The following is a 16562-nucleotide window of genomic DNA, read 5'->3' as shown; positions in this document are numbered from 1 at the left end:
GCTTCCTCACATGATGTGCAAAATTGCAGCACTAAGACAGCCAACTCTCTAATACATTAAAACTGGCCCTCTGTGCTGCCTCTTTTCACGAAGTCCCATCCCTTGCTTGCTCCCCTGCAGCCATTGCTCACTGCTCTCCCCCACAACTCCAGCGTGAGCACCCCCCCAAAGTACTTGCAAGTCCCAGCTTCACTAGGCCATCTGAGAGTGCAGGTCAGAAGAGTGCTACAGCCTCATCGAAGCACTTAGGCAGCCCTGCACCTCCCTCTGCCTGGCTTGCCCAGCAGCCCCGTTCACCACCTGCTACAGCACTCCCCTCCCCAGAGCTGCCTGGAAGCATGGGCAGGGGAAGCACTGGTTGTCATTCCTTCCTTCCCAGTGATTGTTCCATTCCCACTAAGAGCTCTTTAGCCTACTTGCCATTGACCCCAGCACTCGGTCTTCCACACTATGCTGCAAATTACACTCCTGAAAGGAGCTAGGGTATTTTCGCTGCCTCAGGAGTCACCACTTCAGGCCCAGACAACAAGCTACCATTCCCCCACCAACAGTGATTAGTTCCCTGTTTGAGCAGACTTTCCAGTTGAAGACTAGACACATAGGAACCCTAAGCAGCGCCAATCCAGTACAAACAGTACCACTTGTTCAGAAGTCTTCTCCACCTACCCAGCACACAAATGTTACTGCACATTAAGATTGCACTTAAAAATCACAGACAAGAAATGCAAAAGTCTCACACTCCATTTTCTAATGAAGTTGAACAATTCCAAAATACATTTCAATTTCCATGTAGCCTTTCCATGGATCAATTTAGCAATCTGTAAAATAACCAAAGCATGATATATCACTCAAAGGAGAGCTGTAAGGCATAGCATGTTTCATGTGTTTTGATATCAGATGGAAAAGTACTCTGAGTAAAAAATATTTTTTTAAATTGCAGTCTGATAGAACACAAAATCTTTTTCTTGAAATGAAGTTATTAAGAATTTTCTTTCTTAATTAATGTATGTAAAGCATACCTAGAGTGGAGTACAACCTTTATTGTAATAAGAAAACATGAGAATCCAGCATGTAACAATTAGCCAAATGGAAGAGATCCAGTAAGATGTGGCAAGAAATTTAAAGAAAAAAAAATTCCAATGGGATGGATATAGAAAATACAGAAGAAGGATTTGTCAATTAAATAATGACTTAGCCACCTGCATTCTGCTACAAAGACCTTTTACATCTGCACTTGAAAGGGAATCCTCTGAACTGTCATTCATGTTAAAATTCGACACTTACCGACAAGGACTTAACAAGTCTTTGAACTTTCTCACCCATTATCAAGACAGTTTCCCCAATTATCACCTGTAATACCATTAACTCACAAACATCCCACTCTCCCTACCTTTAATATCAGCAATTCACAGACACTTACCTTCCTTCCTCCCCCTTCCCACCCCCCCCGCATCCTCCTTCTGTTCTGCAATGTGATTTGTCCTTTTCATATTTGTTCATTTTTTTAAATTGTATCCTTTGGTATATATGGTTGTGACTACTTTCTTCCACTATTTGATCTGAGGAAGTGGGTCTGGCCCACGAAAGCTCATCATCTAATAAACCATCTTGTTAGTCTTTAAAGTGCTACATTGTCCTGCATTTTGCTTCAATTAAATAAGAGTATGTTAAAATCATATTTATTTTTCCTCTTGGGTAATGGTAGTTCCAACTATTAAAACAGAATGATCCAGAGGAGAAAGCAGCAATAAATGAAACATAGCCTACCTAGATTCCCATAGTACAGACTCTTTCTTCTTTGATGAAGAAAGTCTTTAATGAAGAAGTAAGGAGTACATTCCAAAAAGAGAGAAAAATCCACCAATATTTAGAAGGTGAGGACCTATGAAACTTTCTGGTGTAACTTTATACCAGGAAAAAAATACTAAACAAAAACTAAAAATCAGCTGTACTCAGGATTACAAAACAAAAAAAAGAATAGCTACAAAATCTATAGGTTGGACCTCCCTGATCTGGCACTCTGAAGTCCTGAAGGAGGGAGTTTGCTTGACCAAGAGAGATCAGACCCCTCTGCTGCTGGGACTCCGTGGCCAGTCCCAAGATTGCCGGCACCCTGCAGCCAACGGCTCCCTGCTGAGGCTCTCTGGTCCAGGGTCCAGCATACATCCGTGGTCCAACACAGAGAATCCTGGACCAGAGAGGTTCAACTTATAGTCAGAAATACTGCAATAAATAAGCTTAACTGCTACCAGAAGTAGTACCAGTTTAGCTATATATAGTTTGCAAAATAGCAAAAACAAAATTTGTATCTGTACCACTTACTTTTGTGTCTATTTTATCAACCAGTGGTTGAAGTCCCATTCAATTAGTTCCTATGAAATTAAAAACAAAAGTACATTAGCAAAAAAAAAAAAAAAAAAATCAACCCAGCACATTTAAATATAATAATTATGATGTCTTGCTATTAGAATTCACTAAGCAAATTAATCAGGGTTGTTGTTTTTTAATCCAAAACCTAAATGATGGGCTAGAAATGATTCAATATTTTTTTCTTCCATCTTCATGAAATAGTACAGAATGGTTCACTATCCTAAACCAGTACAACATGTAGCCAGTTTACTCAAAAATATCTACTTTCAATGTCTCTACGTTTCACAACTAATTATTCAAGAGTTGTTTGACCTGTTTGCAATATTTAATGTATTTTAGCTGTTTTAATCTGGTTAGAAAGGCAGAAATAAGAACCAGCAATACGTGACCAAGCAGTACTCCACAACTACCAGCGGCCCAGGAGGCACAATTTAACAACTATTAGTTGAGAACTGCTGTTAAAATGGGGTCAGGGCCCAAAATTGTAACTGTCATCAGGGCTGGCATTAGACTTCTTCAGATCCAGGACTGAAGCTAAAGCTAAAGACTTTAGCCCCGGCATGGAGCTCATGGTTTGGCTTCAGCTCCAGATGTAGAGGTCTGTAACTTGAGCTCCGCCATCTAGGACTGAAGATCTCAGGCTTTTGCTTCAGCTCTGCTCTGTCTATGGCAGCAAGGGGTGGGTTCAGCCTTCAGTCCCTCTTCTTGGGGTTGTAAAGTAATTTTTGTTGTCAGAAGAAGTCACCGTGCAACGAAGTTTGAGAAGCCAACAAAAAAATTCCCTTTGATAACTTTAAACTAACTCCCCATGAGATAGCACTTTCCCCAGCAGTGTGAAGAGTTTGTACACAATGCTAGTTTCCACCATTTGACCCTGTCTATCTTATAATTACAAGCAAGTCAATGGACCTGTTTATAACTTGGTTCCATTTCAGAATGCAGATGGGATTTTAACCAAGTTCCATAACCAGAACACATGCAAAAATTTGTCCCAGTTAGAAAACTTAGCCTGTCTACTCTACTAAATAGAACTGTTGTAACTAGGTCTCCTCTGAGTTGATTATAATGGAACTGGATGGGCCTTTCATCCTCCTCTCTCTAAATTTTTTATATTAAATGCCAAATGTTCTAAGGTGTTTGGCACCCTTATCACTTTTTGAAATCGCTCAATTCCCAGATCTCCTCTCTATTGTAGTGGCTAACATTAAATAGTTGCACACGTTGTTGCTTCTATATGCTAAGTGCATTACATCCATCAAAGACTCTTGTATTCCTCCATCCCCTCCACAAGCTCCATGTGTGCCACCATTCTATTTCCTCTCTTTCAGGGACTCCTTGCAACCCCACCCCTTCTCTCATCCCTACAACTATGGGTCTCATGTCTACCTTTTAATTTTTCCAATTTTCACCAAAATCTATAGGGTTCTTGCCACAGATGCCTAAACCACTTCCTAAAATTTTGGAATTGATCAGATGTAGCATTCAAAAGCTACTGCATTACAAATTCAAACTGAATGCAGAATCTTCTTTTGCTTGACCATTTAAACCACTTCCAGTATTCAGATGTGTGTGGTTATCAGCAAGGATTTAATGCCACCTGCTTGATGTAGCGATCAGAAATTCCACTTGCCCATAGTCTTATCAGCACTTTAAGTAGTAACAAAAGTGGCAAGGATTATCATACACTGCTGCTGCTTCAGAATGCTCTGAGTGGAAGCCCTCAAAAAGAGAGGCAAAGAACAGGACAGAAAACACTGTGAGAAGCCAGGCTGAGTAGAATGCAGGTACACATACTTATCACATCAGTGAGGAAACTTGGATAGAGAACAACAGGGACACCTTCCACATCTCTCATAAAAGTAAGGAGTCACTGCAGGTGGAAAGGAGAAAAAATGCTTCCTCTGACAACCAGCAATAGAGGGAGCTAACTACAGACACATTCTAGTCAGAGAATACTATGAAAGATGGAACCTGCAAGTAGTCAGGGGAAATATCACCTTCTTTCCACTCACACATGAAAAGTGTAAAAAGATACTGCCTTTTCACCTGAGCATTGTCCCTGTAGTGTGGCCCCTGTTTCTGTCTTTGGAGAGTAGGTTTTATCCTTTGGCTTCTACAAATGGGCAAATGGATGGGATGAATAGGCAGACAAACTGATTATATAAGACAGAATAGGGAAGTGTGGTACTGACAAAGAAATAAGGAGGAAAATGAAAAAGAGAGGAAGTAAATACATTGCAGGAAAAAGAGAGAAAAGGACCAGACTTGATGAAGACAACTTCAGAAATATATACAGTGATCTATCATAGGAAAGAAAAAGAAAAAATAAAATGAAGTCAGGATGAGAAAGGAAGTTATATTTTTACAAAATCATTACGTAGAAAGTTCACTTGCGACATGTCACCACTGAATACACTACACACAACTGTTTTATTCCTTTAAACAGTGAGAGCCTTTAAGGGGACTGAATCTGAAAGGAGCATTTTCTATACTCACAGAGGTTATGTCTATACTGCGGATAACTCCTATCCCGAAATAGCTATCCCATGTCTTTAGCAATATAACAGGCTTGTTCTTTTCTTATATCCCTGTATTGTAAACCTCATTCCACAAGGACTAAGGGACATTTCAGAATAGCTGTTTATTTCAAAATTTGGCACATCTTATTCGAGCTAGGGGTGCAGAGTAGACACACCCTGACAGAATTTAATCAATTCTGTCATCTTTTTATTTCCTCCACTAGCTTCACTAGTGTCTAGTTTTCCATGTCTAGTTTTCCAAATTACAATTATGCTTGTAAACTGTAGTATTCTTGTCCTTGAAAATTCTCCATTGCACAAGCTGGAGGGCCTATAATCATTTATAAAGGGCTTAAGAATGCAGTATCTACCTAATGTATATGTATTTTTAAAAATGTCAAAAATCATCATGATTGAGAATTTATTATGAAATAAATTGATTTAATTGGGCTGATAAAGATATACAAAGTGGTGTTAGCTGCTTCATAAAAATTTAAAATGGTACTGTTCTTAAAATTATCACGAAAGCTATTTATATACACACAACCATAAAATTTAATGGTATAATTTATTTTGAGTTTCAAATGAAATAAAGAAACTTTGATCCAATTCAGAGAAAATAAAATTGAGTTTTTATTCTCCACTATAATTAAACTACTTTGTGTTTATATTGAAGTTTTCCTTTAAAGGAAATATTCTAGTCCCAATAGGTCCAGCTGTAGAAGAAATCACAGATCTGTGTACCTAGGTATTTCTAATGTAACAATTACTGTGATATCTGAATGATAAATAGAATAAAGTTTACAGAAGAGTGATTAACTGAAAGTCTAAACCTATTTTACCTTTTGCTTAGTCCACGTGAAGTAATTCTGTGTAGCCCAATATCCCAGGCAATTTTAAATGTCATAGTTTTAAAAGGTCTAGTACAAAAACTTCAAGTTGGACCTCCCTGGCCCAGCATCGTCCGGACCTGACTGCTCCCAAATTTGCTGGCTCTGCAGCCAGCCCTGGGGCTTCACAACCAGCCCCTGGGCTACCATGACTCCATAGCCAGCTGCTCATGGACCACAGATGTTACTGGACCAGAGAATCCCAGATCAGAGTGGTCCAACCCGTAGCATTATTCAGGAAAAACCAAATTTAGATTAAAAGTTAATAAATTTTAAATCATTCATGCCTTAAGTGATGTGCACTAATATACATTTATAAATATAATAGCTGAAGACCAAAATTTTCAAACAGGAAATAACTAAGTTCCTATGTGTAGGATTTTCTAGTGACTAGAGGTAGCCAATCTATTTTGTTTTATCAAGAAAGCGGCTAAGGGGTGATTTGATCACAGTCTAAATACTTTATGGGTAACAGGAATTTGACAATAATGGTTCTTGAATTTAGCAACAACAAAAAACACAAACTCAAATTCAAATGATAAATAAGGCACTTTTTTTTTTAAACCAGGAGGGAAATTAATCATTAGAACAACTTACCAAATTGCAGTGCATTCGCCATCACTGAACGTTTTAAAATCAAGATGGGATGTTACCACAGAAGATATTTTCTAATTCAACCACAGCTATTGGACTTGGAGCATAAATTAATGAAGTCTTTTGGTCTGTGTTATAAAAGGAGTTCAGACTAGATTATCAGCATGTTCCCTTCTGGCCTTAAATCTAAGAATGAACAAAGATTTAAGAAGAGGAAATCAGATTTTCAAAAAATGCACAAGAACACAGGCACTTCAAAAAATTCTTATCTAAATACAGACAGGCTCATATTTTTAAAAATACAGCCAAAAATTTCCTTCATAGTAAGTCTGATCATACTTTTTTCATCTTTTGCACAAATATCTGTTGATATTTCAAAAGGTTACATTGAACAGCTATTGCAGTAACCTATTTTCAATCCTGCAATAATACCACATGCAAGTAATGAAATTCTGCCATTCAGTGGAACCACTCATATTGTAAGGATTTGCTGGACAGACCCCAATATTGTAACACTATATTCAGAAATAACTGTCCTCTTAGTACAATAAAATTTCTCTCCAAGTTGAATATTGTATATTTAGTCTCATCTCCAATACGAATGTAAAATCCCAGTTAATCAATTAACCAGTTAAATCTCCTGCACAGCAGCAGGAGGAAGGATGCAGAAGCAGGAGTTGGCAGCTCTCCCCATGCAGGAGAGCCAGCAGCAGGAGCCGGCTCCCACTTCAGGCTCCCCCACTCCCGCATGTGGGGCAGAGGGCCTCCAACTCCTGGGGGGCTGCTCCTGGGTACCGAGCAACTGGATAGTAGGGATGCAAACAGATAACCAAACATATTAATCAATGCCTCTGTGACAGATTTTGACTGTGTTACATTTACTAATAGAAAACTTTGACCCCCATCATTTTTCTAACACAGTCTACTCCTAGTTTTCTGAAACTTTATTACCCAAAACCCTTATTTCTGTATAAGAGAGTATAGCAGAGAACTCCTGCCAGGGGAAGCCATCCTGCTGCTCAATGGCTCTTTAGCAATGTAGAGAACCGTCTACCGCTCTGCTTTCATGGGAATAAGTGGGTGGGACCATGATATGGGAGCTGGAAATGATTCCCTGTGATTCGCCTCTGGGTCAGCAACACCTAATCCCAGCAAGTGCAAGGGGTAGAGAAGGCTACCATCCTGACCTGGGCCTACCAGGACTGCAGCCTCTCCCCTGGCCATTGCACCTACAGTATTCTTGGGAGGTTAGGAGCACATAGGCCTATAGAGATGCTTATTTTCTTTAGAAATGAGTTATAATAGAATTTTGGGTCAACTTACATTTCCCCAAAACAGGTTTGATAACAGTCAAGCATGCTAAAGTATGAGTAAATTGAAGTAAAACAGTTCAGAAGTAAATCAGGGCACAATCCCAGTTCATGTAGTAAATGTGTTTTGGTCCTAACTGGTTTTTACAAATGTTTTAAACAAAATGTTAATGTTTTGGAAAATGCTATTTATACTGATAGCATCTGCTTCATTTCCAGACCAATGCTTAATGTTAAATAGCCAATGAGAAGGTAGAAAATATTGTATTACGGTTGCAGAAATACAGATATGGTAAAAGGAGGATTTAATGTTATTTAAGAGGCATTATTTTAGTTTATTATAAAAAGGATAATGGGTTGATTTTAGATAGTACCTTGATGGTGAATTAACATGGCCCGCCACCTGCCAACATGATGTGGTGGGCCCAGCCTAGCCAGGCACCATTTAACCAGGTAAGCAAGCCAGTAAGACAAGGCTTTCTGGGCAATTGGTTACCCTTTTACATCCTTAACTGTTAAAGAAAGGATTATATCCACATTGCTCATCCAGAAGCTGAACAGCAGTGCATGTATCCTTTCCCCTTAGAATGTGAGTTTAAATGCATGATCATACCGGAATGCCTATTTGCTTAAACAACTGTTTTATATTACAGGCAGTCCCCGAGTTACGCGGATCGCACTTACGTCGGATCCGTAGTTACGAACGGGGTTTCTCTCGCCCCGGAGGATGGGAGTAGCGGCATGCCGCCCGCGTTCTCCGGGGCGAGAAAAGCTGTTCCGCGTCTCCCTGGTCTGCTGGAGGGGGGAGCCCCCCCAGCAGACCAGGGAGATGCGGAGCAAAGCCGTGGAGCACACGGGCAGCGGGACAGCCCAGACGCGCCACAGCTGTCCCGCTGCCGGCGTCCTCTGAGGCTTTGCTCCTCGTCTCTCTGGTCTGCTGCTCTCCAGCAGACCAGGGAGACGCGGAGCAAAGCCACGGAGGACGCGGGCGGCGGGACCGCAGTGCGTCTCGGTCCGCCGCCCGCGTCTCCCTGGTCGGCTGGGGGGAGGAGGCACAGCTAGTGCACCCCCCCCACCAGCAGACCAGGCTTTTCTCCGGACGCCTGCGGTAGAGCAGCTGGGGCACTGCCGGTTGGTCCCGCAGTGCTGCTCTGGGCGCTACTGAACCAACCCGGCAGCACCACAGCTGTTCTGCCCCAGGCGTCCTGATTCAGCCGCTGCTAGTCAGTTTCAGCAGCGGCTGAATCAGGACGCCTGGGGCAGAGCAGCTTGGGTGCTGCTGGGTTGGTCCAGTAGCGCCAAGGAGCGGCGCTACTGGAGCAACCCAGCAGCACCCCAGCTGCTCTGCCCCAGGCGTTCCCAAGTCAGCCGCTGCTGAAACTGACCAGCGCTGACTACAGGAAGCTCGAGGCACAGTTGCTCTGTCCCGGGCTTCCTGGAATCAGCCGCTGATCAGTTTCAGCAGCAGCTGACTTGGGGACGCCTGGGGTTCTTAAGTTGAATCTGTATGTAAGTCGGAACTGGCGTCCAGATTCAGCCTGTTGAAACTGATCAGCGGCTGATTCCAGGAAGCCCGGGGCAGAGCAACTCTGCCTCGAGCTTCCTGTAGTCAGCCGCTGGTCAGTTTCAGCAGCGGCTGAATCTGGACACCAGTTCCGACTTACATACAGATTCAACTTAAGAAAAAACCTACAGTCCCTATCTTGTACGTAACCCGGGGACTGCCTGTATATAAAAAACTAATTTTATCATTTACAGTCCTTCACTAAATTAAATTATCTTTAACTACCCCAGGAGGCTCAAAGCTTAATAATTTCTGTTTGTGTGTTCCCAATAGGGATGTCAAAGTGTAACTGTATACTTGGTTAATCAATGAGCCTGGGCTCATTAGTTAACCTTCACGATTACACGCCGACCCCCCGGTATGCCTGGGGAGCTGCCTGTTCCCTCCCATGTCCCCGTATCAGAGGCAGTAGCACGGGGGGCAAGTAAGAACTGCAGGGGGCAAGCAGGAAGCCGGAGCCACCTATCTTCACCACGTGTAACCATGTAGCTGCTGAAATATAGAGCAGTTACACGTTTACTTGATTAAATGCATTTTAATATCCGAATTAATAGTTTAAACATAAGGAATAATACCAAACCTAACCTAACTTCGCAAGTGGCAATGCAAGGAGCCATCTGTAGCCCCCCACTGTTATGGGAGTGAGCAGAGCTGTAACAGCACAACTAAGAGGGCTCCTGCACTGTTGTGCCTGACCTCTCAATTATATGAGCTCCCAATTATCTAAATAAATAAAACCCATGTCCCCATGCTATTTGGATAATAGGTAGTATACTCTGCAGTGCTACTTAGGTCTGGTCTACACCTAAAACCAAGGTCAAACTAACTATATTGCTCAAGGCTGTAAAAAAATGCCATGCCCTCTGGGGTGTAGTTAGGTGGACCTACCAACCACTGTAGATAAAGCTAGGCTGACAGAATAATTCATTCATTGACCTACTTATTGCCTCTTGGAGAGGTGCATTATCTACTTCAACGGAATGAATCCCTTCAATGTAGGTGTCTACATTACAGTGCTGCAACAGCACAGAAACCCCCCTAGTTTCATACTGTGTCACTTTATATTGCCGCTGGGTCAGTGGTGATTGATTTTACTGAAGTACTCTCTCCACTAATGGCGTTTCACCATATGTGGGAGACTTATTCTATTAATATAACACAAGCTGCCCCTTTGTGGCTTACTGCCAAGAATCAGAGCAAGAAGATTATCGCAGCAATAGGTCCTGCTTTGTGCTAGTGCATCAGACCTAAGAAAAATGGTTTCCTTCCTCACAAAATAGAGTAGGATTATGTAGCTCACATGAAAGTTTTACATTTTTGCTTGACAATGTGATTTTTGTAGGACTTGTTTTTCTTTGCCAAACATTAAAAAACAGCACCATTACATTTTAGACCAGCTGTTTCCTCTTCTTAGAGACATGAATTGGATGGAGGGGCTGACATACATGATTAGCAGTCATCATTAACTTTTGCAATAGTTAGAACTTTTTGCTATAGGTTTCTTGTTGAAGGACAACATCTCAAGAGGAATCCTAGAATTCTCCCTCTATGGCACAAGTTGGAGAATTATCTCATCATCAAAGAGTTGCCTCTTGACATTTTGTCGCCCTCCCCTCTTTTTGTACTTTTCTTTAGCTGGTAGGTTCAGTCCTCCATCTCTTAAGTGCATTTGGCAATATTTTTAAAATATGAATACTATATGATCAGAAGGAGATGGTTAAGAGAAACAGAGACTGGATAAATTGTATTGAAAAAGAGATTTAGGAAGAAGTAGAAGGAATGAGAGGGGAAATTACTACATCCACCATTGCAAAAGAACTTAGGGAAAGAGAGAAGGGAGTTGAAGAAAGAGGAAACAATGAAAATAATTCAGGGAAAGATACATTGTGATTAAGGATATGATTTTGGCACAGATATTTTTATTAAATAGGACATAGGAAATAAGTCAATAAATCACAGAAATTCACACAGAGCAGCATTAGGGCAACTGCCCAGTGCTCTATGCCATAGAGGCTCTACAAAGCTAAGTTATGGGCAGTCGGGCTTTGGCTGGCCAGGTGGGGCTGAAGCATGAGCCAAAGGTGGAGACATCTGTTAAAAAATCATGGAATCTTAATCTTAAATAGGACAGGAGGGAAAACAGGGAGTGGAGGTACAAAAATAAAAAGACAGAAAAAGGGAGAAAAAACATTTTTAAAGATGTGGTAATAGAAAACTGACTGTCGGCATTAAGATACAACAAACAATACACAACTTTATTTCTTCATCTGAAAGATATGATGTTGGGTGACTGGGTTAGATATATGGCAGCTCATTTATTTTTCACCTGGCTATCAAGCACTGGGTATATTTTTCAGTTCCTGATGTTTATACTGGAAAAAAGGCAGCCCTCTCCTCTGTCTTGAGAGCTACAAGTAGTATAACAAAGAAGGAAAATAAATCATGATACTTCACTTATTTCATGGAGACCAGGCTGGATAAAAGTCTTTTTTTTTTTAATAACTGGATTTAAAAAAAATAAGATTCTAAATTTTTCATTAAAAAAAGTTAAAATTAAATCTTACCACCAACATGCTATTCCTACTCTTACAGTCTCACAAAAAATAAATCAATGGCTGTAATCTGTACATCCTAACAACCATCTTCTGCTCCTTGAACATTCTGGCCTTTCAATTTGTTAGTCAGCTAAGAAATATATACAAAGACAAAACCAGGCCTGGATAGGATTATTTTTGTTCTGTGCTTATGTGATGGTGAATCTGGGCCAAGCATGGCAGAGTTAAGATTAGGGATGTTAAAATGCATGCAAGTGATTAACCATGTAACCACAGAAAAGGAATTTGGAGATGATACTAAACTGCTCAAGATAGTTAAGAACAAAGCAGACTGTGAAGAACTTCAAAAGGATCTCACAAAACTCAGTGATTGGGCAACATGGCAAGAGAATTTTAATGCTAATAAATGCAAAATAATGCACATTGGAAAAAATAACCCCAACTATACATACTAAATGATGGGGACTAATTTAGCTATAGCCCCTGAAGAGAGATCTTGGAGTCACTGTGGTTAGTTCTCTGAAAACATACACTAAGTGTGCAGCGGTAGTCAACAGAATGATAGGAATCATTTAAAAAGGGATAGTGAATATCTTATTGCCTCTGTATAAATCCACGGTATGCCCACATCTTTAATACTGCGTACAGATGTGGTCGCCTCATCTCAAAAAAGATATATTGGCATCAGAAAAGTTTCAGAAAAGGGCAACAAAAATGACTGGGGGTTTGGAAAGGGTGCCATACGAAGAGAGATTAAAAAGACTGGAACTTTTCAGCTTAGAAAAGAGGAGACTAAGGGGGGTTATGAGAAAAGTCTATAAAATCATGACAGGTATGGAGAAAGGCCAGGGCAGATGTACAGTGGGGGCCGAGCCACAACCCAAGCTCTACCCTCACTCATGAGAGCCCCGCTCGGCCACTCACCCTGCTTTGCCCCTTTGGGCTGCGACATGTCTGGGCCAAGCCACACAGCACCGACTCGCCTGGGATGAAGCCCCAGCAATGGGAGAGCTCTGGTCCCTGCCCCTGAGCCCAGTGGGCTGCTGCGACAGGTGCACAATGCTCAGCACCCAGCCTGAGGTCACTCCAGATAAGCAACAAGCCCAGCTACATCAGCACGGCTGCAGGAGCCTCCTCCCAGGTGTCCACAGTGCCCAGCCAGGCTCCCCAAGTAACCATCCCGGACTGAGGCGCTGCTCCCACCTGCCCCAGCCAGTGGCATTGGCCCGACTCACCACGGGAGACCCACCCACTGAGCGCTGCCAGCCCAGCCAGTGAAGGGGGCCCGCATTTCCCCGAGTCCAGCCTAGGAGCACTGAGCTTTGCCTGGCCACTGAGCTTTGCCTGCCTGGGCTTCGGTACTCGGCTCCTGTCCCAGCGTCGGGCAGCCCCAGCCCCTTCCCTGCCTGCCAGGCATGAGCGGGGCTCATGGAGGAGCAGGGCCAGATAACGGAGCCGCAGCAGAGCTATCCCCCAAAGCAGCTGCCTCATCCCGGATCCATTGCAGGGGGAAAGGGTGGGTGGAATGCAACATCCCTAACCCAGAGCATAAAATATTTCCAAACACCTACCAACCAGAGGGACATTTGCCACCCGGGCTTCTGAGAAGACAGACATTGATAAGTTTTCTACTAGGATGCTGTTCGTGCATCTTGCTGAGGGGGTCACTTTTAACACCAGCACGCTAGAAACAGTCAATGGCAAAAAGAGCCTGCACGCATAAAGGCTAGTAAGAGTCACCACTGCATAAAATACAAGAGTTGAGAACCTAATTTATAAAGACATTAGATGCCTAAAACTGCAGGAAGGCAAATAAGGCAAAAGTACCTAAGCAGGATAGGCACTTGACTCACTCCATATTTAGGCACCTGAACAACTTTTAAAATCTAACCCTTAATCACTACTGACAAACAACATTACACCAAACATAATACTGATCACTGACTTGAACAGTCCCAAAACATCCTACTTACCCTCTTCTGAGTACAGTGATAATATAACTATGCATAAAATGCCAGCTCAAGAATTTGAGTGCCTGCAGTTTAAGAAACACCTGTGGTGTCAAGTGCCATTTTTTTGTGTTAAGTACTCACTCTAGTATGTGGGTTCATAACATGGTCAACTCACGCCCCCCCACCCCTCCACCATAGTAGGGAATGATGAGGTATATTGAATTCTCCTCACTTCATAGTCTTGAAAGTTTATCTCACACCCCAAACATGCTCCCAAGTCAAAATAGACTTGTGGGCCTACGACTCCCCTCTTGTGGGCAACAGGGGTGGGATCACTTAACGATTCCCTGTTCCGTTCATTTCCTCTGGGTCCACCTAGCATTGGCCACTGTCTGAATACAGCATACTGGGCTAGGTCGGGGGGGAGGTTTGGTCTGGGGATGGGGGAGCCCCTTTGCCCCCCCTTCCCACTAGGCACCCATGCCCTGGAAGAAGTTTGGGACACTGGGGGAGCGGGGGTGGGGGAGCGTGGGAAGCCTCCTCCTGCCCTGCGAGGAGCACGTGGCGCTTTGAAGTGCTGCAGGCTCCTCGCAGTGCTGGGGCAGGGAGAAAGAAGCTTCATGCAGCTCCCCTGCCCCCAGCCCGATTGGCCTGGAGAGCCTGCAAAGCCTCCTCCGCTCTCTCCCCACGACCACCACCACCCTGTGAGCAGCGCTTCAAAGTGCCACGTGCTTCTTACAAGGAGGGAGAAGGCTTCATGTGCTTCCCCACCCCCAGGACAATTAAGGCCTGCGGGCGGGGAGCGCACGAAGCTTTCTCCGCACTGCCCCAGCATTTGAAGCGCCATGCACTACTCGCAGTGCTGGGGTAGATCGGAGGCGGCTTCGGGTACTCCACTGCCCCTAACTGGCCTGGGGGCAGGGGAGCAGCAGGGCCTCGGAGGGCTGGATTCGGCCCATGGAAGCCCTTTTGCCCACCCCGGGCTAGATGGACCTTTGGTTTCAGTATGGCTGTTCTTATGTTCTCTATTCTCCCGTCACCCCACCTCCAAAAAATGATGCTCATGGGCATGCAGGAGCAACCTTTGTTAGAGTAAGATATAATAATGAACTAGAATTAGAATTCTCTTGAACAGGGGTGAGCAAAGGCAGCTTGTGGGTCAGACACGATTTGATAGGGTATGCTGTCGGCAGACCACCTTGTTTTATTTCCCTGAGCATCTGCAGGCACAGCCACTTGCAGCTCCCATTGGCCTTGGTTTGCTGTTCACAGCCAGTGGACGTTGCATGAAGCACTGTGTGCCGGGCCACCACTTCCTGCAGCCAATGGGAGCTATGAGCGGCTGTGCCTGCAGACGCTCAGGCAAACGAAGTGCCTGACAGCCAGAAGTTAACCCTGGTGAACTGTGTCCGGCCCATGGGTGGCTTATTGCCCACTCTTGAAGAGCTAGTTGTATCCCATGACTCAAGTGTAGCTCCCAAAGAATTTCACAAGTAGACATTTCTCTAGTCTACACAGACATTAGAAACACACCTATACTCAACAGTTCCAAATCTCACATTGTCACTCCAAGGTCTTGATAGCCAAAATTTAGAGCAGTTTCTCCTCAAACTGGCAAAAGTCCAGTTCCTGTTCACATTTCTCTCTCTATAAAGTTCCAGTTCTTTTGCATTTTACAATTACTCAAGTTATCTATACAATATCTTTTTAAGATAAATAAGTGAATACTTCTTTATGGGGCCCATGGCACAAAACAATCAGGCACAAAATTTGCGTCCACCTCAAAAAAATGTAGTTTAAGTGATTTGTATATAGAATGGCCGTGCTAGGTCAGAACTAGAAGCCAATGTTCTGGGCTCCACTCTGCTACCTTAACCAGATTCACTAGTTTGTCTTCATTGACTCTGCTATAGCAAGATCTATTCCTGATTCTGCAAGAAACTACCTTAGGGGTAATCTGACATTTTGACAGATTTTAGAAATAATAAAAATCCAGTTTAAAACAAGACATAGCTGGAGTATTACATAAAGGAGAAATGCCATCACTTTGATCCATAATTTTCTGATCTTTGGAAGCCACGTGACAATAAACTAGAAATCCTGTATATGACAGAAATCACTAGAAACCAGGGCATAATGTCAGGCATCCTGAACCCCTACTTCCAGCAACTAGGCCTACCACATGAGCCAGCAAACCGTTTGCAAAGGGGCTACCAAACGGGTGGGCAAACAACTGGCAGGGCAGCGCTGGGAATACGGTGCCTGCTCCTCTTTCCAGTTCTGGGGCCAAGCCGGGCCAGTGACTAGAGCAGCGCTTACCGAGAGGCTTGCCCGGCACAGCGCGTGGGTAGAGGCAGAACGGCTACGAGGGGGTCTAACGGAGGAGGAGTCTCGGACCCAGTCCCAGCTCTGTCCAAAGTGACCATCAACAGCCGCCGCCACGTTATGCGCGGTACGGGGACAGGGGCGCGCTGCAGCCCCGGGCCGCACGGACACAAGCCACGGCGGGAGGCGCTCGGAACACGTGCGCTCCCGGCCCCACAGGCACAGCGCAGGCTCACGGAGGTCACGGGAAGCCGGGGCGGCGCGCGGTAGCAGCGGGGGCTCACGCGGCTGCCGTTCGCCCAGAGCACGAGATTGGGGCGCAGGGCCAGAGTAACCGGAAACTACCTGCGCCAAGATCCCTCGCGCGCGCCGGCGCCTGGTGCCGCTCCCCTGCCAGCAACGGGGGGACCTGATCCGCGGCCCCGGGCCACTTCCGGCGCCTTTCGTGACGAAAACGGAAATACCCGCCTGCCTGCTGGCACT

General features: G+C 44.0%; 1 protein-coding gene across 11 annotated transcripts in view; it reads right to left on the bottom strand.

Moving 5' to 3' along the window:
• Positions 1–16562, bottom strand: part of PPHLN1 (periphilin 1) — a 103219-nt gene extending 86657 nt beyond the window's left edge. For 5 of the 11 annotated variants that reach the window (XM_075930124.2, XM_075930155.2, XM_075930149.2 and 2 more), the window contains exons 1-3: positions 16425–16562; positions 6377–6559; positions 2323–2372 (exon numbers count right to left, since the gene is read on the bottom strand). In XM_075930124.2, coding sequence (XP_075786239.1) covers position 2323 — 1 coding nt within the window. In that variant the 5' untranslated portion in view covers positions 2324–2372; positions 6377–6559; positions 16425–16562. Of the gene's footprint in view, positions 1–2322; positions 2373–6376; positions 6560–16073; positions 16403–16424 lie in introns of those variants that run through there. The other 6 variants (XM_075930140.2, XM_075930182.2, XM_075930125.2 and 3 more) reach the window with 5 other exon arrangements.

The sequence above is a fragment of the Pelodiscus sinensis genome, chromosome 1 (assembly GCF_052426305.1).
Source record: "Pelodiscus sinensis isolate ZL-2025 chromosome 1, ASM5242630v1, whole genome shotgun sequence".
Lineage (NCBI taxonomy): Eukaryota > Metazoa > Chordata > Testudines > Trionychidae > Pelodiscus > Pelodiscus sinensis.
This window is presented reverse-complemented; position numbering and strand designations above follow the sequence as displayed.